This window comes from Pteropus alecto, unplaced genomic scaffold (assembly GCF_000325575.1).
Source record: "Pteropus alecto unplaced genomic scaffold, ASM32557v1 scaffold170, whole genome shotgun sequence".
NCBI classification, from domain to species: Eukaryota; Metazoa; Chordata; class Mammalia; order Chiroptera; family Pteropodidae; genus Pteropus; species Pteropus alecto.
In genome coordinates this window covers 1,475,713-1,501,338 of record NW_006429634.1, presented here as the reverse complement: position 1 = coordinate 1,501,338, position 25,626 = coordinate 1,475,713, and the positions used below count along the sequence as shown (strand labels likewise).

The window sequence follows — 25,626 nt, the reverse complement described above, 5'->3', positions numbered from 1 at the left end:
GTGTGTGTGTGTGTGTGTGTGTGTGTAAATTATAAGCAAAGCAAAGCACTTTATCAAGCCCCACAAATTTGGGGTCAGACTGACCTAATAGCCCCTGGGCACCAGGCCCTATTCCTGTCTTGCCTCAGTCTTATCTACCTTGGCCGGTGACCCGAGCTCTCTAGTCTAGAGCCCAAGGCAGATTGAAGCTGGCCTCTTGCCAGGACTGGTAGAATCATTCTCTTGACAAAGCCCCCCTCCCACCTCCCCTCTGGTAAAGCCCTCTGGGTGTCCCCTCCGGCCTACAGCCATGTTGTCCCAATGCCTTGGATATGAGAGGTGCTTTCCAGTTTGGTTTCAGAGCTTCAGGCCACCTTGCTCAACTGTTGGCTCTCCCATCGCTTCTCATTCCCCTGGGGCCTTTGTGGCTCCAACCCAGTCACCCTGCTCTCTTCCCTATTGGGCTGTTCTAATAGCTAGATCTATGGAAGATTCCAGAAGTAGAAGCTGAGTTGTCTGATATGTTAGCCAACTGGCCTTTGAAACTCAGGTTTCCTCATGGTTCTAATCTGCTTTCTAAGCTAGAGCTGTTGGGGCTTTGGCCTCAGCAGCAGAAATGTGGACCCCATGGCCCTTCTGCCACCGTCAGCAGAGGACACCCACCCTCCCGGGGGCCTGAGACTCAGGCCCATGTTGGCCCCACCCCTGGGACCTGTCAGGGAAACCCTCTACCTCCCATCAGTGGTGACTTTTGAATATGCTCTCACCAATTCTCTGGAGAAGCAGGGTTTTCCCTATTACTTCAAGTTTATACTAAAGTTTTACACAAACCCTCAGAAACACAGAAGGTAGAAAGGAGCCATTTTCTTAGTGTTACTTGGTCACAGTGATTAGAAACTATTCTTTTAAAGGAATTGAAAAGTTAAGTGATAATGTGTTTATGCCAATCTGAGGCCTTCTTGCTTCCTATAATTTTGGTCCATGTCTGAACCCATGGTCCCAGCTGCCCGCCTCCTACTGCCCCTTTTTATTAAGATCCTTGGACCTGTCATGAGGTATAGAGCAAGGCAGCAGAGCGCACTGACCTAGGAATCTGAGGACTAGTGTGGCCCTGGACTGGTCACCTGCCTCTGTGGCTCAGGTGCCCTCTCTGCAGAATGTAGGGATGAGCCTTCTGGTCCCCGGGCCCCACCGACTCCATGACCTAGGTGGCTGATGTGTCCTGGTTGCTCCTCCCTCAGAGGATACAAGCAGAAGGACCCTCCCCGGGGAGCACCAGGCCCAGTGCACAGGTGTAGGCCGGATGCTGACCCTAGGCTGGCGGTGCTGGCCCAGTGAGTCATCTGATGACGCAACAGTCACCTGACTGTCTTCCTCACTCCTACTGCCTGGACTGGGAATTGCCCCAAACCCCAGCCACTGAGTGTTTTCTCACTTGTCCCTGGAGAGTCTTGTGACTCAGTGAGGGGACAACTGCAGGACTGGACAACGTAGCATCCTCCTTGGCCAGTGGACTCTCACTCAGATTCTGAGAATTCACCACGTAGTCATGCCGCAGGATCTCATCCATCCATCAGAAGAAGTTAAGCTTACTACTAGCTAGTATTTGGGGGTATTTTAAGATCCTTGCAGGAAAGGGTCAATAGAAATAGTAAGTGTAGTAAGCCTTTTATCATCCATACCCAGCACCCACGGGCCTCTCCCCCACACAAGTGCTGCCAGGTTGGGGAATCCCAGACCAGCCTGGAGAACAGTTCTCCGTCTACACTGCAGATGTCTGCCTTGTCTGACTTTTAGATGACTTCTGCCCACCTTAGCTTAGATAAGTGAGGCCTGGGGCAATGCCACCAGGATAGACTCCCGTTTCTCCTGTCTGGCAGCCAGAGCAAGATTAGGACATAAGTTAGAAGGCCTCCTTTGCTCTTGAGCCTCTAGACACCTGCCGATGCTCTCACTGGAGCCAGTGCTCTCATAGAACAGAAAGCCAGACACCATAGTGCCCATTGTGCCACAGGAGTCATAGAGGGCATTGATTCATTGAGGTGGAGGATGAGCCCTGGCCAGGGGTTAGGAGGCACAGGACGGTCTAGCTTTGCACATCAGCACTGCACAGTTTTAGGGGAAAATCACATCATTCTTTTAGGCCCCAGAATCCTCATCTGTCAAGTGAGAGGATTGGCCTAAATAACCAATCTCTAAGAATCCATTAGGAAATCATGGTTAACCTCAGTTCTCATAGCAAAGATTAAAAGTTTATACCAGACACTCATGCCTGGTTTGGGTCTCAAGGTAAATATTGATTGTAAGAGTAACTACTTGTCCCACTTTGCCTGTGACAGCCTGGTTTATTCCTATTGCTCCTCCATAATCATTAGTAATACCTCTTTTACTCTCGAAAGTGCCCTAGTTTGGATGATATCTTACATGGCCCTCCTACCGATGGCAATATAATGAAATGAGGTTTCCCTGTCATCCCCACATTGGCCCTGCTTTGGAGGATGCTGTCTCTACCTGTGTCAAAGGAAGTCTTTGCTCAAAGAATAGCCTTTGCTGAGTTGTGACCTTCCATTGACAAAAATCAATCACCGCATTTGCTGGAGGGATGTGATTTGAAGACACATGTGATCTCATGCATCATTCTCTGCCCCTGTCTGAAGTACCACATGAAAACGTTCTTTTCAAGCAACGCTTTGCTTCCTGCAAGGAACTGAGATATTTCTTCCTCTCTGGCTATAAGGACTCTATAATAGACCACATCTCTCTTTTCTCCTTGGCTGCCAGGAAGCTCAGATAGAAGTGTGTAGCTGAACTATAGAAACAATGTAAGCCCTTATGATTGGTATATCTGTGTTCTTTCCATCCCACCAATTCTGACTTCCTGCCTTATATACATTTTCCTTTGTTTTGATTTGTTGCTGTTATTTAGTTTTCTCTCTTTATGGTTTGTCATTCTTTTATAAATATTTATAAAATTTTGTTATAGTTACTTTGAATTCTTTGTAGAACCAAGATGGAAAGGAAACACAAAAGGAGTAAACTGATAGTATATAATTTTTAGCTAACAGATCAAACCACCTGCTCCTCCATTTCATGTCATTTTTCTGAGGTCCTGCCATTTGAGAGACATTTTTTGAGTCTTTCAGACTCGTTAACTTTTTATGAAAGTGGAAAGAGCAAACTCTTCAAATCTGCATCAGCAAATATCTGGTAAAAAGCAGGGCAAGAGCATGAAGGGAGCCTGAGGTCAGGATGCCCGGGGCACAGGACACTTACAGGAGAGGGAGGAAGACCACAGAGATACTGGTCACTCACTCAGGCCCTCACCTGTGGGTGGATGAACTCTGACCACAGGGAGCCTGGGTTCAGGTGGCAGTCCTGCCTCTTACGAATGTGAGACCTTAGAAGGCCACCTTCCCTCTGTGGTCATCAGTTTTCTCCATTGGAAAATAAGATGGCTGAGTGAGACAGAGTCCACAGTGACTTCCAGGTTTGAAATTCTGACTGTGCTTCTGAGAAGAAGGGTCCTGAGAAGCGCTTGGGGCCCAGGAAACCTAGGCTGCCTAACTTTTGGCTGGCCCTGGGAGGACACACACACTTGCTGCTCCAGCTTTGCCCCTCAGCTTGGCAAAGACCCACATTCTAAGCCACTTCCAGGATACCTGGGGCACTTACCAGACAAGGAAAGGCTACAAAGCTGGAGGAACCTGCGAGAATGATTCTCCCAGCCGATCCGGTGGTCACAGCTGTGTTAGACTGTGCGCTGCCACAGGCAAGGGCAGTGGCTTTAGCTTCACCATAAAACACGGGCTGGGGATGTGGGTTAGAAGGGAGTAAAAGCCATGAACGATGCCCCCCCGGACACCTTTAGAATCCAAGGTCAAAGAGGGAGTAGTACCAACCTGAGAATAATCTCTCCCTTGAAAAGCGCATCCCTGTTTAACCCACCAGCACCCGCTCCTGCTGCCTTCGTCCAGTGACATCCATGTCCATTACCGTGGTGGACTCCACTGCGGCCCCAAGGCACAGGTGAGGCAGGAGTTGTTGCTTCTATTTTCTAAATTAGGCAACGGATGCTTCGGGAGCTGAAACCCACTCAAGGGCACTCAAAGAGCAGAGACTGGAACCCAGGGCTCCCATCCAGAAATGTCCCGCCTCCTGCTCCCGATGTCCCACACAGCCACGGTCCCCAGAACCACGGTTGGCATTCAGGTCACCCAACGGCACTGTGAATGCGGGTGAGGGAGAGATGGGCAGTGCTCAGGTGCAGAGCCAGGGGCGGCGTTTCTGCTTGAATCTCCCTAGTTAACCTTTTAGGAATCTCACTGGGTTTCACAGAGGGCTGCGCAGGCTGTGGACAAATCACAGTAACTCTTCTCTTTTATGTGTGTGTATGTGTGTATTTCCATGTGTGTGTTTTGTCACATAGAAGAACGTGAATTCCCGTCCAAGGCCGTTGATCTTCAACACAGGGCTAAAGGGGAGAAGAGGCTAGGCAGAGCCACCTACGGCATCCAGCGTGGCTTCTCTCGTGCCGGGACCAGGGATGACTGGGCCATGCACACAGACGTCTCCAGCCTTCAGCAGTTCGCATAGCACACAGGGGACTCCTGGGGGGCCACTTGCCACTGCCAACTGAAACAATACAATGGCAACACTGACGTCCTTCACGACGTTTCCACAACAGACATTCAGGCAGAAAGTGCTGGTGCATTTTCTGTCTGCAAAATAGAGGACCATGCCTCTCTGGCGTGAATAGTTTGAGCCCCGATGACCTGCTCTGAGTCCACTCACAGCCAGTGACACTTGCAAAAAACTCCCAAAGCCGGCTTGGGTTTGGTTTCTTCAGCTCTTGACCAATGTGGCCGAAGCCAGACTCCTCCCTGGGACACTTGGATTATTCATAAATGCAGCCTGCCCCGACCCTCCCTGAATAGCATCTGAAGTCTCCATGGAGGTCATGGATCCTGAACAAAGTGTCAAGGGCACCAAGAAGGCTGAGGGAAGTCCCCGGAAGCGGCTGACTAAAGGAGAAGCTGTTCAGACCAGTGTTTCGGCCAGTGCCCCGTACCCAGGCAGCAGCTCGGCCGCCCCGCCCGAGGGCCCCCTCCAGGAGCTCCTCGCCCCGCAGCCCTTCCCGGGCCCCTCATCGGTTCTTAGGGAAAGCTCTCAGGAGAAAATGGGCCAGCAGCAGAAGCCCCCCAAGAGGTCCTCCATCGAAGCCTCTGTCCATATCTCACAGCTTCCTCAGCACCCTCTGACACCAGCATTCATGTCACCTGGCAAACCCGAGCACCTCCTGGAGGGGTCCACGTGGCAGCTTGTCGACCCCATGAGACCCGGACCCTCAAGCTCCTTCGTGACCCCTGGGCTCCATCCTCAGAGCCAGCTCCTCCCTTCCCATGCTTCCATCATCCCCCCCGAGGACCTGCCCGGCATCCCCAAAGTCTTTGTGCCTCGTCCCTCCCAGGTCCCCTTGAAGCCCACAGAAGAGGCACACAAGAAGGAGAGGAAACCCCAGAAGCCGGGCAAGTACATCTGCCAGTACTGCAGCCGGCCCTGCGCCAAGCCCAGCGTGCTCCAGAAACACATCCGCTCGCACACGGGCGAGAGGCCCTATCCCTGCGGCCCCTGTGGCTTCTCCTTCAAGACCAAGAGTAACCTCTACAAGCACAGGAAGTCCCATGCCCACCGCATCAAAGCTGGCCTGGCCTCTGGAGTGGGCGGTGAGCTGTACCCCCCGGGGCTGGAGATGGAGAGGATCCCGGGGGAAGAGTTTGAGGAGCCCACCGAAGGAGAAAGCACTGATTCAGAAGAGGAAACGGGCACCACGTCCACTCACCCCGCAGAGCTGTCCCCCAGGCCTAAGCACCCCCTTCTGTCCAGCAGTTTGTATAGCTCGGGGAGCCAGGGATCCAGCCATGAACGCTGTTCCTTGTCCCAGTCCAGCTCAGCCCCGTCACTTGAGGACCCCACTCCGTTTGTCGAGCCCTCATCAGAACACCCCCTGAGCCATAAACCCGAAGACACCCACACCATAAAGCAGAAGCTGGCCCTCCGCTTGAGTGAGAGGAAAAAGGTGATCGACGAACAGGCGTTTCTGAGCCCGGGCAGCAAAGGCAGTACTGAATCCGGGTATTTCTCCCGCTCTGAGAGCGCCGAGCAGCAGGTCAGCCCCCCGAACACCAACGCCAGGTCCTACACGGAGATCATCTTTGGCAAGTGCGGGCGGATCGGGCAGCGGACCACCATGCTGACGGCCACCTCCACCCAGCCCCTCCTGCCCCTGTCCACCGAAGACAAGCCCAGCCTGGTGCCTTTGTCTGTGCCCCGGACGCAGGTCATCGAGCACATCACCAAGCTCATCACCATCAACGAGGCCGTGGTGGATACCAGCGAGATAGACAGTGTGAAACCCAGGAGGAGCTCGCTGTCACGGCGTAGCAGCATGGAGTCACCCAAATCCAGCCTCTACCGGGAGCCTCTGTCGTCCCACAGCGAGAAGACAAAGCCCGAACAATCACTGCTGAGCCTCCAGCACCCGCCCAGCACCACTCCCCCTGTGCCTCTGCTGAGAAGCCACTCAATGCCTTCTGCCGCCTGCACCCTCGGGACCCCCCACCACACCTTCCGTGGTAGCTACTCCTTCGACGACCACATCACCGACTCTGAAGCCCTGAGCCGCAGCAGTCAAGTGTTTACCTCCCACCCCCGGATGCTCAAGCGCCAGCCGGCCATCGAACTACCTTTGGGAGGGGAGTACAGTTCCGAGGAGGCAGGGCCAAGTAGCAAAGACACAGCCCCCAAACCCGCAGACGAGCCGGAACCCAAGGAAAGCGAACTCACCAAAAAGACCAAGAAGGGCTTGAAAACAAAAGGGGTGATCTATGAATGTAATATATGTGGTGCTCGGTACAAGAAAAGGGACAACTACGAGGCCCATAAGAAATACTACTGCTCAGAGCTTCAGATCACAAAGCCCGTCTCTGCAGGTGCTCACATGTCTCCGGAAGCTGAGAAGAGTCAAGCTGAGCACGAGCCCTGGTCCCAGATGATGCATTACAAACTGGGGACCACCTTGGAGCTCACTCCACTGAGGAAGAGGAGGAAAGAGAAGAGCCTGGGGGACGAGGAGGAGCCGCCTGCCTTTGAGTCAACGAAAAGTCAGTTCGGCAGCCCCGGGCCGTCTGATGCTGCTCGGAACCTTCCCCCGGAGTCCACCAAGTCACCAGCAGAACCAAGCAAGTCAGCGCCCTCCCTGGAGGGACCCTCGGGCTTCCAGCCAAGGACTCCCAAGCCAGGGTCCGGTTCTGAATCAGGGAAGGAGAGGAGAACAACGTCCAAAGAAATTTCTGTCATCCAGCACACCAGCTCCTTTGAGAAGTCTGACTCTCTGGAGCAGCCCAGCGGCTTGGAAGGGGAAGACAAGTCTCCGGCCCCATTCTCGTCACCCCCTCTTGCCCCGCATGGACGCTCCGCTCACTCCCTGCAGCCCAAGTTGGTCCGCCAGCCCAACATTCAGGTTCCCGAGATCCTGGTGACCGAGGAGCCTGACCGGCCAGACACAGAGCCGGAGCCACCACCCAAGGAGCCTGAGAAGACGGAGGAGTTCCAGTGGCCCCAGCGCAGCCAGACGCTCGCCCAGCTCCCGGCAGAGAAGCTGCCACCCAAGAAGAAGAGACTTCGCCTGGCGGAGATGGCCCAGTCATCAGGGGAGTCCAGCTTCGAGTCTTCCGTGCCTCTGTCCCGCAGCCCAAGCCAAGAAAGCAGTGTCTCTCTGAGCGGGTCCAGCCGCTCTGCTTCCTTCGAGAGGGACGACCACGGAAAAGCCGAGGCCCCCGGGCCCTCGTCAGACATGCGCTCCAAACCCTTGGGCACACACATGCTGACCGTCCCCAGCCACCACCCACACGCCCGAGAGATGCGGAGGTCGGCCTCAGAGCAGAGCCCCAACGTTTCCCATCCCACCCACATGACCGAGACGCGCAGCAAATCGTTCGACTACGGCAGCTTGTCCTTGACAGGCCCTTCTGCACCGGCCCCAGTGGCACCAGCAGCCCCAGCGGCCCCGCCAGAGAGAAGGAAATGCTTTTTGGTGAGACAGGCATCTCTGAGCAGGCCTCCAGAAACAGAGCCAGAGGCTGCCCCCAAGGGAAGACAAGAGAGCGAGGAATCGAAGCCCTCATCCAGTAAACCTTCGGGCAAAAGCTCACTGCCCCAGATGGCCTCAGCAGCCCCCTCGCACAGTGGGCACCTGGGAGGCAAGAGCCAGGTGCAGGACAGACCCCCGCTGGGGTCCACTCCGCCCTACACAGAAGCGCTCCAGGTGTTCCACCACCCCCTTGCCCAGCTACCCCTGCATGAGAAACCATACCTGCCTCCGCCCGTCTCCCTTTTCTCCTTCCAGCACCTCTTACAGCATGAGCCAGGACAGTCTTCTGAATTCTTCTCCACCCAGGCCATGTCCAGCCTCCTGTCCTCACCGTACTCCATGCCCCCGCTTCCTCCCTCCTTATTTCAAGCCCCACCGCTTCCTCTCCAACCTACTGTTCTGCACCCAGGCCAGCTCCACCTCCCCCAGCTCATGCCTCACCCAGCCAACATCCCCTTCCGGCAGCCCCCTTCGTTTCTCCCCATGTCATACCCGTCCTCCTCAGCACTCTCTTCTGGGTTTTTCCTGCCTCTGCAGTCCCAGTTTGCCCTTCAGCTCCCTGGTGATGGGGAAAGCCATCTGCCACCAATCAAAACCAGCCTGGCCCCACTGGTGACGGGAACCGCTGGCCTCACCCCCAGCACAGAGTACAGCAGTGATATCCAGCTGCCCCCCGTGGACCTCCCAGCCAGCTCCTCAGTGCCCACATCAGCCACCCCTCTGGTCCTGCCCGCCTGTCCAGACACCATGGTGTCCCTGGTTGTGCCCGTCCGAATTCAGACCAACATGCCATCCTACGGGAGCGCCATGTACACCACCCTTTCCCAGATCCTGGTCACCCAGTCCCAAGGCAGCTCAGCAACGATGGCCCTTCCCATGTTCGAGGAGCCCCCATGCAAAGGGACAGCGGTGTGTGGGGCAGACGTGTATAAGGTCGGGCCTGGGCCAGCCGGGGTAAGTGAAGAGCAGAGCAGAGGTTTCCAGACTCCATACCTGAGAGTGCCTGTGACGTTACCTGAAAGAAAAGGCACTTCCCTGTCATCAGAGAGTGTCTTGAGCCTGGAGGGAGCTTCATCCACAGTGGGGGGGAGCAAACGCGTCCTTTCGCCAGCTGGCAGCCTTGAACTTACCATGGAAACCCAGCAGCAAAAAAGGGTGAAGGAGGAGGAGGCTTCCAAGGCGGATGAAAAACTCGAGCTGGTAAAGCCATGCAGCGTGGTGCTTACCAGCACTGAGGATGGCAAGAGGCCAGAGAAATCCCGCTCGGGCAGCCAGGGCCAGGGCAGGAGGGAGCTAGAATCTCTGTCCAGCCTGCACGCAGATCCATCTGACCCAAAGGAGATTCCTCTTCTTCCTCACCCCACACTGTCCCATGGGACAGCCCCAGGCTCAGATACTTTGAAGGAATATGCCCAGTCATCTGGTAAACCTCACCGAAGAGCATTGCCCCCACTGAGTGTGAAGAAAGAAGATTCCAAGGAACAACCTGACCTCCCTTCACTGGCACCTCCCAGCTCACTTCCTCTGTCAGAAACACCCCCCAGACCAGCCAAGCCGCAAGAAGGTACGGACTCCAAGAAGGTACTGCAGTTCCCCAGCCTCCACACGACCACTAATGTCAGTTGGTGCTATTTAAACTACATTAAGCCAAATCACATCCAGCATGCAGATAGGAGGTCCTCTGTTTACGCTGGTTGGTGCATAAGTTTGTACAACCCCAACCTTCCGGGGGTTTCCACTAAAGCTGCTTTGTCCCTCCTGAGGTCTAAGCAGAAGGTGAGCAAAGAGACATACACCATGGCCACAGCTCCACATCCGGAGACAGGAAGGCTCGTGCCATCCAGCTCCCGCAAGCCCCGCATGACAGAGGTAAGTTCAGCCTTGTTTTTCTTTTCCCCACTGATTTTAACAGCCTCTGCTGAGCTTTTAAGCCACATTCTCCTCAGGTCCCATTTGCAAAACTAAAGCTAGATAGGAGGAAGCTTTCCCCTCTGCCAGGTACGACTGGTCACCTCACCAGGACACGCATTTATTGGGTTCCTTTTTCAGTGTGTCCCTCACATCATCAGAATAGATACATTTCCATAAAATGAGCTTTAAAAGTGATCCTGCTTTCCCATGAGCGGTTACTGTAAAATCAAAGACACAATCTCAGCCAGGAAAAACAAAAATTCTCTGGAAGACTGGAAAACTTGGCTGATGGGAATGCCTGCAGCAATTTCAGAACTTTATACCCCTCTAGCTTATGTTTCTCCTTCATCCTGTGAGTCTTTTCCTGCTTTTCTTATTCTCTACATCTGCTGTTTCCATTCTCTCTGGCACCACTTGAAATCTTCCCATTTCCAGAATGTCCCTCACATCATCAGAATAGATACATTTCCATAAAATGAGCTTTAAAAGTGATCCTGCTTTCCCATGAGCGGTTACTGTAAAATCAAAGACACAATCTCAGCCAGGAAAAACAAAAATTCTCTGGAAGACTGGAAAACTTGGCTGATGGGAATGCCTGCAGCAATTTTAGAACTTTATACCCCTCTATTGTATGTTTCTCCTTCATCCTGTTAGTCTTTGCCTGCTTTTCTTATTCTCTACATCTGCTGTTTCCATTCTCTGGCACCACTTGAAATCTTCCCATTTCCAGAAATTCTAGAATTTGACAACTCCTGAAATAGTCCTTTCTTTCCTGTGAGTAGGATAGCAATAAGGCTGGGCTGCAGTATCCCTCTATAAGTAGGTGGCAACATCACTCTCAGCTTGACCCATCTGTGCCAGGTAGGAGCACCTGGCCCTGACTGAGGGGCTCACTTTATTCCTCCATTGCCTCTGACCTGAGGCTGCATCAGGAACTATAAAATGAATGGGTCCCTGCAAGTTCAGAAAGTTTGAAATTTGATGTTTCCATTTGCTTCAGACAAATGACACCTCTGTACCCTGACAAGGCCAGCCTAAGGGTTCAGGCCATGTGATGTGTCATGCTGACTTGGCATTTGTGGAATAACAATTGGTCTGTTGATGGAGCAGCCTCACTGCGTCGGGCACTGTGCTGCGAATCCAGTCAATGCTCACCTCCACCTGTGAGGTAGCAGGACCATCTCCAGTCTACAGAGGAGGGAACTGAGGGTCACAGGGTGGGAGAAGGCAAAGTCACATGGGAAATATTTGGCAAACCCAGAATTTGAACCCAGACCTGCCTGGCTCCAGAGAGTCTATTTTTCTTCTTTTAATTATTTGAGGAAAGAAAATGTGAAAAATGACTACAAATTTTAAAATGTTCATTATTGTGTCTTCGGACTAGATGCTTTGGCCAAATCAGGCATAAATCTCCTAAATTAAATTTATGTTATAGACAAATGAACGAAAGTGTGTTCTATAACTTTCCTATGTCCACATCCTCCTCTTTTATCATGGAGTGAATTTTCATTGAATTTGTTATTAGCCCAGCTGGATATTCTTCACAGAAATATTTCCCGAATTTATTTTCTAAATGTCCTTGTCAGTATACAGACAACCCTAAACGACATTTCCACTTTTGCCATAAACATCGTGACTGATTTGCTCTCCAGTGTCTCTTACTGGCTACCGCTACTCCTCAGATGTCGTTGTAATTATGTTCATACTTATAACTACTTGTGCACCTACTATGTTCCTGGTACTATGCTAAACTTTACTTTTATCCTCACAACCACCTCAAGAGTTAGGATACTATATTGCCGTTTTATGGAAGAAGAGGCTAAAGCACAGAGAAGTTAGGTAACTTGCACAAGGCCACACAGTAAATGGCAGAGCCTGGATTCTAAACTAGATCTCGCTCCAGAGCCCTCTCATATGATCTGGACTGCCTCTCTGTATTAATTACTAGACACTAAAAGGCCATTTAAGAAAAAGGAAGAATTAATTTGGCTTAATTGGGCTTGGCAATCATTTGTTTAAAGTTCTGCTTTCCTAAAATGAACTGAAACTTACAAACTTTTTCTTGGACTATTCCATTTGATTTACTGGTATGTTTCCTACTGGCACTCAGTGGTGCTAGAACTCAGATTCCCTAATTTCCAACCAGCTACCTTTCTCCTCAGCCCCAACCCGTCCTTGTTGGGACAGGTGTCTTGCCTGGCACAGGGGACTGTGGTTCTTAGGTTATTCCAGCACCTAGAGACACAGTTGCTTCTCCTGCTGGCTGTAAACAGTGTGGTTTCTCATGACCTTCATGATAGTAGCATGCAGTAGGATGAGCATCTCACTCCAGGCACTGCTGGCCCCAGCCCCCAGCCCAGAATCACTGCTCCCTGTTCAAGAGTATGCCAACCCCCTGCTGCCATCAGAGGGTCTAGATGACATGTTCTCCTCATTGAGCCAGCTCTCACCATTGAGGCCTGTGAAGAGAATGGGTTCCCTTAGATAGACAACCCGAGCCTGCACACCCTCGGGTGCATGCCCATCGGTGGGCCAGCACAGCTCTCTGTGCCCAGCCCTGGGGGATTTTATAGGTCAGGGCCCTTGGGAGACCTCTGCTCTGCCCAGAGAAATACCCTTAACCTGTTAGGTGACCTTGACTTTATGATCTATAAAAGAATTGAACCAGTTAATCTCTGCAGGCAGAGTCTTTGTTTATTTGTTCAACATTCTTCAAGAACCTTCTCTGAGGCAGGCCTTGTTTTGGGTGCTGATGTGACCGAGGAGACCAAGAGGAGGACCTGCCCCAGAAGCTCCCAGACTAGTGTAAAAGAAAGAGCAAACACAGCTCTCCTGAGAAGGCCTGTTCTTCCCATGAGAAAGACCTGGTCAGAGTCCCAGTTTTGACCCCAACTAACCACGTGGCCTTGAATAAGGGACTTCACCTCTCTGGGAATCAGCTTCCTTCCTTCTGTAAAGTGAGGCTAATAGCACTTCTTCACAGGGGAGAGTGGAGATTAAGTGAGCCACAATTAAGTGTAAGCGTGCAATGCCAATGAAGTCATCATTTCATTATTACCATGTAACCCGCAATGATTTTGTCCTTCCCGCGGTGGGCCAGGTTCACCTCCCTTCACTGGTTTCCCCGGAAGGCCAGAAAGATATAGCTAGAGCGGAGAAGGAAGAAGAGAAGCGAGGGAAGCCGGAGGAGGAAGCTCCTGCCTCCAAGAGAGGGGAGCCGGCGAGGATCAAAATCTTCGAAGGAGGGTAAGAATCATGTTTGGTTTGCAATGTCTGCCTTCCATGGAGTAAAGCTCGTGCCTGGCCAGCAGGCCGAGGTGGCCCTGTCTGCGTTCAGAGGTGGTAAACATCTCAACTGGCAGGGCCATGCCACGTGCGCCCTGGGGTTCCAGCTGTGGCTTCCAGCAGACGCCACCTCTGTGGGATGTGTAGGCAACTCTGTTTAAGAACAACAAGCTCGTTGGGGGGACATGGGGATGCTGGATGTGCCCTGTGGACTAGTGGGTCTGGGTCTTTCTCCAGCCCCTCATTCCCTCAGGTGCTGGCAGGTTTCTGGTCCTGCAGTGGGATTAATAGTCTCCCAGGTCCTGTCCTGACTGCCGTTTACCTTGGTGCATGTTCCCAAAAAGTCACCTTTGTCCGCCCAAGCAGCCACCTCGGCATGCCTGGTTTTCCACAGGGGACTCAGGCTCTGCCAGATAGGCTGTTTGCAGGGCTGATAACGCACTGCATGTGCCAGCTGTGTACACTGGTTTCCATTCCGACTGGCCGGGATCCAGGACTTGTTGGCTGGTAAATATTTAGAATCTCATCCCTGGATTTTCACCTTGGTGCTTGTCTCTGGAAGCCTAATGATGTAAACATCTCAGAACTCACGACGGTGGGACTTTCTGGGTTTCAGAAAGGTGTCTTGTTTCAGACTCACTCTGTGGAAGTTTTGTGCAAGCTGTGTTCTGTGTGGCCACATGTTTGCACCCTGGGGGGTGGGTTTCTGTAAGCAGGTCCCATGGTGTTTGTCTCAGGGTCCTGTGTCTGTGTCCCCAATGTGATCAGTGCAGCCCTCATCCTACTCAGTCCTGGGATATGACAGTATGGAGGAAAACCTACTTCTCGAGGATGACGGTCCCCATGAGCACAAGCTGTCACTGGGGACCTGCAATTCTCCAGCATGTGCAGGTGCCTCCCTCCCAAGGTCAAAGTGGAAGGTGGCAGGTTCTTCTGTAAAGTCGGGGACAACAGAGACCGCCAAGCTGCCCAAAGCCACTAGTGGGCATCCTCCCATGGTACTGGCCAGCAGGGACTCTCTGGAGAGGAGATATTTGGAAATAAAACTTGGGGAATTGGGTTGTCCCAGTGACAAGGAGAGGGAGGGTCAGGGATGGCAAACACCCTGCAATGGCAGGGACACCTCCCTCTGGGGGAGAAACATCCTGCCCAGAATTCCAATAGTGGCTCCATTGAGAAACACTAGACCAAAGGTTTTTCAAAATACTAACCCTTTTTCCATGTGGGGACAGACGGGCTTCCACCCCTGCTATTTGGTTAGAGCGCCCTCGTGTGTCTCTGTGTCTTCATATCGCTGGGTCCTTGAAAGGACCTGTAAGACTTCATCCAAGGCTTGGTGCGTCTGGACTTGCCTTCCTCCCTCTTGCTTCAAGGACTGTCCTTGGGGCCCAAGGAGGCTGATAAATGTTAGCTCATGTGTGTGAAGAGATTGCTTCTGCCCTGAGAGGCGACCACCTCCAGACAGGAGGCCTGGTTCCCCAGGTGGCTCCCTGCTGCTTTATTCTCCAAGGGAAGCCTGAGCTCCGGTAGGGCACTTGGCGGAATCCTCTCCCATCCTGGTTGGTTCACAGCTCCCGCTCCTGGCTAGAGTCTCAGCCACACGGCCTGCTTTCAGCTGAAAGGTGAAAGGTTACACCTGATCCCCAGCTCCTCTTCCTATAGCCCAGGTATCGGTCCCCACTCCTCCCCCACCCCACTTCAGCCCCACCATCCCATCCAGGTTGTCCCTGAGTCCCACCTGCTCTGTTTCAGAATCTCCCTGTCTTTCGGGGCCTGTCATCTCTGCTCCGGAGCAGCTCCCCCACTTACCTCTGTTCCACTCGGTCCCCTTCCTCTCCAGCTGTTTCTTCATCTGTAGGAGAGGATAATGACATACTTTGTGGGTTGTCAAAGCATCCTGTGCGACTGTGTAAAGGCCAGAGTTCATGGGCATCAGGGTATTTTATCACTATTATATCCATCTCTCTTATCTCCCTCCAGGATAATCTCACTCCATTCTGTCGGCTGCAAAAAAAGTATCATCCTCATTCTCAACTGGTCACATCCAATTTGAGCACTTTAGGGGATCATATAGTCTCTCTGGTCGGACTCTCTTCTCCCGCAGCCCAGCTATCCCATCTGGGCCCTACTGTGCCTCCAACCCCCACTTCTGGCAACCCCTCTACATTCATGGTTCTACATTCATGGTTCCCCAGAAGTGTTAGGAAATAAGAGGGGAGTGTTTTGGGGTTGTCGCATAATAGGGGTGCCTCTGGCATTTCATGGATGGAGCCAGGTATTCAACCATCCAGACAACCAACCACAGAACCATTTGTCCCACCCAAAAGGCCAAAGGTGCCCCCCACCCAGAAACACTGACTATATCCTTCAGGCACAGCCATCTGAGGTCACCATGGTTTTGCCTTAGACTTTTCTTCATATTTTTGATCTTTTTAAAAAAATTCTTAAAGAATTCCCTTTATCATTTCTTTCCTTTTCTTTCCTTTCCTTTCCTTTTCTTTCCTTTTCTTTTCTTTTCTTTTCTTTCTTTTCTTTTCTTTTCTTTTTTCTTTCCATCTTTCTTTCTTTCTTTCTTTCTTTCTTTCTTTCTTTCTTTCTTTCTTTCTTTCTTTCTTTCTTTCTTTCTTTCTTTCTTTCTTTCAACACAGCAATCATTTATATTTCACTCCAGTACATGTTTGACAAGGGTCTGCAAACATGTACTGTTCTGTTCTTAGAACTTACTAAGAATGAGATCCAGACCTATGGAGGCTGGGAGAAGGGACAGTGGTGAATTATGCACTGGCTCTTCAAGCTTCTATCCTGAAGCTTCTGCTCCCACTTCATTGGCCAGAGCGAGCCGAAGGGCCTCTCCTACCTCTGCGGCGGTTGGAATAGTGCAGTCCTAGCATGTGCCTGAGAGAACCAGAGGGATTTGACAGACAGCACTTACTACTCCAGTGGGTTTAACATACATCTGGAACTTGTTATTTTTACTCAACCACATTGTCGAGATGTATCCATGTTGATCCATATAGATCTAATTCATAGGTATGAGATGCCAAAAGTGGATGTTATGTGAACCCAACATTTGTGAGTCTCTTTATCACATGTGCCTGAGAGAACCAGAGGGATTTGACAGACAGCACTTACTACTCCAGTGGGTTTAACATACATCCGGAACTTGTTATTTTTACTCAACCACATTGTCAAGATGTATCCATGTTGATCCATATAGATCTAATTCATAGGTATGAGATGCCAAAAGTGGATGTTATGTGAATCCAACATTCGTGAGTCTCTTTATCACTACTCAATTACTCACTAGTCCCCTTACTCTTCCTCTTGACCTCCAACTCAGCAATTGATTGACTAATCAATTCATCGAGGAGGATTTATTTACTCAGTGCCTTCTGGGTGTTCTGTGGCCGGAAGATACCATGAGCCGAGGGAGTAAGCCATGTTCTGTCCTCAAAGTGCTTGAGGACTGGCTCAGGTGGCAGGCAGCACAAGGGTCGATGCTGAGGTGTAGGCTACCAGCGTTGAGATCCTTACAGCAGGCAGGGACCTCTGGGGCTGGAGTAGTCAGAGGGCTTTCTGGAGGGGTGGGGCTGGGCCTGGAAGGCTGGCCGAGACTGGGACAGGTGGACAGGAAAGGTAGGTTGGTCATCAGTCTGGGGGTGATGGAGAATCATGTACCATCAGTCAGTCTGGCCTTGAGCATTCTTCTTGTCAGTGTCATCCATCTCCTTGGCTTCAAACCTCATCGCTGTGCCAAAGACTCTAAATCTGGGTCTCCACCCAGGACATCACTTCTGAACTAGAGAGCCTTGATTCTGATACCTCCTGGGCACCTTTGCCTGGGAGACCCAGGGCACCTCCAACTCAGCATGTGCCGAACATGCCCTCCAGTTGTCACCAACAGCATATCCTTCCACATCCAGATCTCGGATGATGCACCCGGCCCTTCACACTCAAAATCTTAGTGTCATCTTGGATGCCTTCTTTTCCCTGATCCTTCCCCTTCCAATTAGTCCCCAAATTCTGGTGTCTACACATGGTGTTCTATGACTCAGATATGGTCTCTCTTCACTCCCCGTGCCACAGCTCCAGGTCTCCATCTCCAGGCCCCCATGTCAGTGCCATTGAGCGTCTCTGATCCTGGTTCTACTTGTGTCACACCTCTGCTCCAGAGCTTTCTGTGGCTGCCTACCTCCAGGCTCCAGTTAAAAAACTCGACCTAATCTTCCTGGCCCCACTGTCTGACCCGCCACTGTTGTGCTTTACCTTCTGCACCTGCCAGGGTCTGCCCATTGCCTATCCAGCCTTCAAAAGGCAATCCTCTAACTAACCTCCCAGATCCCTCCATGCCTCCTGGTTCTTTATGTTACTTCTGGAATAACACTGGTGCTGAAATCCACTCCTGTCTCCCCACAAGTCCCTTCTTGACTTGGGTCCTAGGGCTATGCTCTGTACACACTACTGTCTCCCCACAAGTCCCTTCTTGACTTGGGTCCTTTGCTCTGTACACACTCTGCATCAGTTTCCATTTATTGCATTGATATCCTGGCACACATCCCCCTACCTGCATTCCGTGTTACTTCCACACCTGAACAAAGCCTGCGTTTTCCAGGCAGCCTCTGGGAGTAACCCATCAGGAATGTGTTGGCTCTCCTACCCAGCACCTATGCATTCGCCTTTGTTGTTTTAGAAAGGCTCCTTTGTTAAGGAATGCTGTCTTCACACATACAAAGTTATATTGTTCATTAAGGGTGATGCCTATATTGTCCCAACTCAAGATCACTTGTTACAAGGAAAGCTGAGATCTCATTCCAAAGGACTTGTATGGGACAGAAAGAGACTCGAATTGATAGGAACTATCTTACTGCTGAAAATGGTCATCCAAGCCCAGCTAGGGGGTGTGTTTAGGTCTGAAAGGAATGATGGGCTGAGATTGTGAGGGCCAGGGAAGCCAGGCCCAGCTGGGGTGAGGGTACTCAGAAAGGTGGCCATGGGCAGGGGCAATGGATGGGGTGGGTTTAAAGGGGCAGCCCAGCCTCAACTTGGAACTGGAATACAGGGCCAGGGAACAGAAGGCCAGCTGTGAGTTAGGCCAGTGCTGGTGAGGTAGGGTGACTCATGGGCATGGGATTCCCCAGGACTGCCCCCAAGCCCTTCAGGCCTTTAGTAGAAAGAGTCCATGCCAGACGCTGCCAACTGCAGGACTCAGATGCTGAGCTGAGGGAAAACCATCTGTGCTCCTGTCGAAGGGCACTGGATCTCATCTCCTCTCACGCACCCCAATACACCCCAACACATCACTCCAGCCATTGCCTCTCTGCTGGTCCATTCAGTTCAGTATATCCAAAATTACCTTCAAAACACTCTTCTGACCGAGGGCCTATATCACCAGATTATTTCTGCTTTTATTTAAGAAAAACTCCAGAAAGAATTGACTACTTCCTCACCTCCATACCTTTCCTCCCAATCTCTCATAGACCCATTGCAGGTGGGCCTTTGGGCTCATCACGCCTCAGAAGCCGCTCTTATCAAGGTCAACAGTGACCCCCACCTACAGAATTCTGAGGTCAGTACTCACTCTTATTCTTTCCTGACCTGTCAGCGTTGGACACAGTTGATCCCTGCCCTCTCTTTGTTACACTTTGTTCACTTGGTTTCCAGGGCACTATCTTTCTTGATCCTCCTCTTCCACTGCCAGGGACACCTTCTTTTGTCCTTGGTGATTCCCCACCATTTCCTGATCTCTAAACATTAAGGCCCTCAAGGCCCAAAGCCTGGGCCTCTCCTCTTCTCCATCTACACTCACTCCCAAGGTGACTCTCTATACTGTCTGTAGGCGGATGACTCCCAGACTGGTATCTCCACTAGACTCATCCCCCAAGTTCTTCGTGTCAGGCCTCCAGCCATTTGTGCCATGGCCCTCGTGGGCATCCAGGGAACACTGCACAGCGGGTGCTGAAAAACCACTGTGACGCACAGGGCTCTTGGTACATTTGTTAAACAAATTATTTTAAGAGTTCACTTAATTCTGCATTGTTCCACTTGAAGGAGTTATATTTTTAACAGGTGTGTTTTTCTGTCTTGTGTATTTTAATAATAGCTAAATTTATTTTTATTTGAGTCTGAGAGTTTATGCAATATATTCCACACATGTCGTTTTCTGGCGTACCTATATTTTTTAAAGTTTATGTGTGCACGCGCGTGTGTGTATATTTACGAAATAGCAGATTGGGGAGAATAGTTGTAACTTTTAAAAATTTTAAGGTTATTTTCTTTTCTAATAATTTTTCTCAAACCCATTTCTCCTTGGACTTTGAAGCCTAGAATTGTAACACATTTTTCATTCTAAATTTCTAAATTCCTACTCTGTCTAGCCCCAACTTACTATCAACTCCAGGATAATGTTGAATTTCTGTCTTTGGTAATATTCGTTACCTATGAATATTTATTGGGGGAACAAATTGATTAAATTATGCATTAAATAAATAATGATGAGTTGGAGCTTTTTGGATCTGTGTAAAGAATAAATCCATCAGGTAAACCCAAACTGGAACAAAAAAAATGCAAGGGTTGGTAATGGAAAGGCTATGACATGTATAACACACAGTCAGAGAAGCCATGTACATCACTTGCTCAATGTCTCTTTGAAAGCCTTTAAATGGCCAAAGGAAAAATAAAGTATCTTTTGAAGGCAAGAAGCAAAATCACTTACTTAGACTCTGCGTTAACAACTTCATTGTTCCAGATGTTCAGGCCCCAAACTCTCACACCCATTAGCAAATCTCGTCAACTCAGTCTTTGAAACCCTGTCCAACATCTGCCCATTTTTTTCCTACCTCCTGGGTTGGCATCTCTCATCTGGATTATCACAGGGCCCTCCTATAATCTCCTGCTTCTGCCCTTTCCCACTACAGTGTATTCTCGACCCAACAACCAGAGTGACCTCTGGTTGTCAGAGTACCCTCTTCTGACATTTCTGGTCCCTCTTTCCTTCCCTGCTTTTTTTTTTTCCCCCATATGTTAGCAGACCCTGTCACTCCTACCCTGCACCCTTCACAGCTTTCAAGTGGCCTATGTGTGCTGGCTCCAGTTTCTCCCTGGCCTCCGCCTGCCACTCTACCCTTCGACCCCTGAACTCTAGCCAGAGGGTAGAGAACTCTTAGCTCCTTGTGAGACATGCTTCTGCCTCAGGGCCTTTGCACTTGCTGTGCCCTCTGCCTGGAACACTTTTTCCAGAGAACCTCATGACTCCCTCATGACTCCCTCATGCCCTTCGGTCACCCTCAAACAAAGCCTTCCCAGGTCACCCATCCACTGTGCCCTCCTCTGACATTTCTGCTCCCCCTTCCTTTCCCCGCTTTATTTTATTTTTTTTCCATATAGCTATTAGTTTGTTTCTATTTCCTCCACCAGAATATAAGCTCTGTGAGAAGACAGGAATTGTGTTTTATTCACTGCTGCTCCCCAGTGCTGAGAGCAGTGCCTGGGACATAGGATGTTTACTAAATGGAGGACTCTCTCTCTCTGACATGGTCACGATTAACTGAGACCTCAGGGGAGGGGCAGGCTCCTGAACTCAGCAACATTTAGAATCTGAGAGCAGGGTTGCGAATCTGGGTATTAAGAAGGGATAAGGTCACAGAGTCAGGGATGAACCAGGCTGGGCAGGACTAACCCACCCACCTGGAGTCAGGCTTGGTGTGGGGAAGGTGAAGTCAGGTGGCCTTTGTTACTGAGCAAGCATCTGGGTTGGAAGCCAAGGTCATTTGCTGTGTCCTAGAGACCAGAGAGGAATGGTGCTGGGCTCCCGGATCTGGATAGGCACTGCTTTCTTCCTGGGTGAGTCCAGGCTGTCAGGACCCTGTCTTCTTGCTGAGATAGACCCAATGCCTTGATCTCTCTTAAATTCTCAGTCTTCTCCCCAGGAGTATAGCTGTGCTGCTCTGCGCATTGCCCCGGTGGTCTGGAGAGCGAATTATCCAACCCCCATCACATACACCCACACTGGCTTTTGTTCTCTTTCTTTCTCCCCCAAATCTTGTTGTTCCATCTCTTCTAGGAAATACGACCTTGGACTTTCAGGAAGCGGGTGGTAGTTATGAGAGCAGCAGGGAGGGCGGGATATGGCAAAATCTAAGTGAGACACCCAGTGTCTTAGAACAGGGAGATGGCGGTGAAAATGGAGGACAGGGCCATGGGACTTCTGGCAGACTGAATATGGAGGGAGAGAAAAGGAAGCTTGGAATCCAGAATGACTACTACATTTCTGGCTTGAGTAACAGCTGGATGGATTTTACTTTTCCTGAGATGGACGGGGATGAGAGAGGGGAGTCAGAAAGAGGTTTGGGGAAGGGGAGATCGAAATTGGGTGGACATGTTCATTCTGAGTTTCCATTCATGCATCCAGGTGTTCAGGGAGGCATGTGGCCATTGGATATATGAACCTGGCATTCAGAAGACAGGCCTGAGCTGGAAATCCACATTAGAGATATGATTTTTGTCGACATATAGGTGCTATTTAAGGGGATGGGGCTGCATGGAGAAAAGAGAAAAGACAAGGATATCCAGAACTGAGCCCGGGATATGCCAACAGTAAGAAGACAGGTAGAGACACAGCTTCAAACGTTTGAAAAGGCAAAGCCAGAGGGGTAGGAGGAGCCCCAGCAGAGCGAGAAGTCCTAGAAGCCAAAAGCAAAGGGTATTCAAGAAGGAGGGAGTGGTCGGCTGGGCAGAGGGATGCTCAGAGGCCCAGGAAGGTGAGAACAGACAAGTATCTATGGGAGGTGGCCACATAGGACTCCCTGGTGACCTTGATGGGAGCCATTTGGGTGGATATGGAATCCTGGTGGCATGAGTTAAAATGAAATGTGGAGGCAGCACGTGTAAACCTCTGCCCCAAGGGACTGACTATGGAGAGAAGCAGGGGAAATAGGGGGTGAGGGGTGGAACCGGAGGGAATGTGAAGTCGAGCAGGTGGATGCTTAAACTGAGAGGCCCTCGTGTGTGTGCACATGCTGCTAAGAATGGTTTCCAGCAGAGGGAGATGATGACACCGCCTGGAGAGACAAATGGGGCAGAGGGCAGGAGCGGAGTCCCAGAGAAGATGCAAGGGAGGGGAGCCAAAGTAGGGATGATTAGGATAGTTCTCCTACAGGAACAAGATGAAAGAAAGATGCTGGTTGCGATGCAAGTAGAATTGAAGGTTTGGGGATAGGGGGCGGGGAGGGTTCTCTCAGCCTCAAATCCAGACCTCTTTTCACAACTGCAGGCCACCTATGAGCTCGAGGTCTGCACCAACAGATTTGTGAATGGCTATTTTGAAAACAAGAGCAGGAAATGTCTGTTCCCAGGAATCCACTTAGATTCTTGGAAAAGTTATTCCTTTGTAAAGATTATCCCCCAAATAAAAATATCAGATGTTAAATAGTCTAGTTAGGCCGAGTCTCTGTACTGGCCTAGCATCTTTCTCTTGCGTGCTCAGAGGACTTCCCAGGGAACACTCACTTCAGCTATTAGAGAAAGCTGATTGTGTCACTAAGAAACCCAAGTCGAATCCACTTAGATTCTTGGAAAAGTTATTCCTTTGTAAAGATTATCCCCCAAATAAAAATATCAGATGTTAAATAGTCTAGTTAGGCCGAGTCTCTGTACTGGCCTAGCATCTTTCTCTTGCGTGCTCAGAGGACTTCCCAGGGAACACTCACTTCAGCTATTAGAGAAAGCTGATTGTGTCACTAAGAAACCCAAGTCACAAAGAGTAAAAAAAAAAAAAAAAAAGGCAACGTGAAAAGCGAAATGGAAAAGAAAAAGACATATCGATCGTAGGGCAGACTGAGTGTCTGAATGTGCTGGGGCCAGAGTCCCCGGAGCCCTGAGGACTGTCAGGGAAGACCTAAATGCATCCTATTAAAATTTAAAGGAGGATCCATTTCTCAAGGAGGAGCTGCCTCTGGTTCCCGTGTGGAGTCTGAGGCTCAGCCTTGAGTAGAGGGAGCGCAGGAAGTAGAGCAGTCACCCCAGCCCATGGCAGCCCCTGAGAGCTGCAGCTGCAGCAAGGGCATCCTCTGGGCCTGGACAGCGTCTGCCTGAGTCCTGGCTTCCTTCAGGTCCTGAGGAATCAGGCCTGGCACTCAGGAGGAAGCTGGCTTCTCCCTGTCTCGCCTGTGGGAGAAGCAGCCTCTTAGGAATTTTAACACACACACACACACACACACACACACACACACACTCTCTCTCTCTCTCTCTCTCTCTCTCTCTCTCTCTCTCTCTCTCTTTATTTTTATCAAAGTTACACATTCACAGAGTTTGAAGAGCCAAATATTTCCACAAATTGTGTGCTGTAGGAAACAGCAGTACCCTTTCTCTTTCCCCCACATTTCCTCCTTCCTACCCTCAGAAACAATAACTTGCATCGCTTTTGGCAGCTTACCTTGATTTACCTCCGCATCTCTAAATAATGTGCCTGGGCGGCTACTACCTGGCTTTCAGCTTTAGGAATTAACTAGTGACACAAGAGCCTTTCCACCTTTCATCTCTCATTCTATTCCGCCATCCTCTCATTCTCTCGTGAGAGTGGTATATAATTCACGGCTAAGTCACATCATGGACTGCGGTTACCTTTCCTTTCTCACACAGCTATTCTATTTTTGCGGTAGATAATGATTGTGCGTATGTGTGTGTTGCGTGTGTATGTTCTAACTTCACTTAGTTTTCTATACATTGATTGCTCATTTGACCACCAAATCCTCATCTAGGCAACGTCTCCCCTCAGACGTTCAGAAGCGTCGGGTGCTCTGTGAATTCCATCTTGCAGACACAGCCCCTCCCCGAGTCGCCCAGCCGGCTCCAGGCTGCATGGGTTGCTCCCTCTGCCCGGCACACAGCTGCCGTCCCACGGTCTCCCTTCACTTCGCCCCGGAGACTCTCTTGCCTCTCGTGCTGTGTCTCCTGTTTCCGGAAGCACATCTTCCTTGGTTTTACTTCCTCGTTTTCACGAGACCACCCATCAATATGGGCGTCTAGAGAAAGGGTCCATGAGGAAGGTAAGTTTTTTGACCCTTTACATGCCTGACAGTGTTGGGAACATCTTTATTTTGTTTCTCAGACTGAAGTATAGAATTCTGGGTTGGAAAGGATTTTCTATCAGAGTTTTTGAAGGCATTGCTCCCTTGTCCTAGAGCTGCAGCATGGCTATCAGGAGTTCCAAATCCATTCAGATTCTTGTTCCATTCTCTGCGACTGTCTTAGGATCTTCTCTTCATCCTGATGGTGGTGAGATTTCACAGGTGGTGATCTTGGTGTCAGGCAGTTTTCATTACTCTGTGACTCCTTCAATCTGGCAACTCAGGGACTTCTGCTTAATGGAATGTTCTTTAATTATTTCCTTGGTAATTTCCTCTCCTCCATGTTTCTCTTTCCTCTCTCTTTGACACTCCAGTTATTCAGGAGTCTGGCCTCCTGCCTTGTTTCTCTAATTTTCATACCTTTCTGTGAGATTTCCCATCTCTTTGTATTTTTGCTTGACTGCCTGGGTACTTCTCCCCATTTTGTCTTCCAAACAGTCTATTTTTTTATTTCTACACTCACATTTGTATTTTCAAAAGCTCTTTTATTAAATGTTTCTCTTAATAGTATCCTGTTTTTATTCGATAGAATCTAAGATCTTCTCATCTCTCAGAGGCCGTTAATGTTAGTTGTTTTTGATCTTAGTCTTATTTTCTACATGGCTTCTGATTCGCTTGGATTCCCTTATATCCACGTGTTTGCTTTGGTCTCTTTTCTCGGGAGCCTGATAACCTCTAGTATCTTTGCATGTTTAAGAGCAGGCGATTCAAAGACAACTGGGAGCTCAGGGTCTGAGACCAAGGCTTCCCCACTGCTACCCTTCTGGGCTGTTTCATCAGAGAGACTACAGTGGCAGTGTCCTTAGGTCTTCCTTCTGGGCAAAATCCCCATGAAGACTCCAGTTTCCTGCCTGAAGGATACAGGGTTCATTTCTCATAATCTGGGAGCCACAGAAAGGAAAAAAGGTGGGAAGGGGAGGGAAGAGGAGTCTCAGCATCCAGTCATACGTTCACTTCCTCCCCTCATTTCCTTATGGTACCTCTGCCCTGCCCTCCACTTGCCTGACTTCCTCCCTCAAAGGTAGAGAGTAAACCCTTAGGCTTTCTCTGTGTGGAGGAACGGTGCTCTCCTGGCTGCTGGAATCGAGGAAAGGACAGGGGTCTGACATCCAACCAGTCATCATTATCTTGGTGCCCCCCATCACCACCTCCAGAGCCCTTGAGGGATCCTGTGGTGTA

The 25,626-nt window shown here is 50.4% G+C and overlaps 1 protein-coding gene across 2 annotated transcripts in view; it reads left to right on the top strand.

Moving 5' to 3' along the window:
• Window positions 1-25,626, top strand: part of HIVEP3 (human immunodeficiency virus type I enhancer binding protein 3) — a 91,381-nt gene that overhangs the window by 31,113 nt on the left and 34,642 nt on the right. For both annotated transcript variants that reach the window (XM_015595557.2, XM_006903990.3), the window contains exons 2-3: window positions 4,406-9,997; window positions 13,140-13,285. In XM_015595557.2, coding sequence (XP_015451043.1) covers window positions 4,928-9,997; window positions 13,140-13,285 — 5,216 coding nt within the window. In that variant the 5' untranslated portion in view covers window positions 4,406-4,927. The remainder of the gene's footprint in view (window positions 1-4,405; window positions 9,998-13,139; window positions 13,286-25,626) is intronic.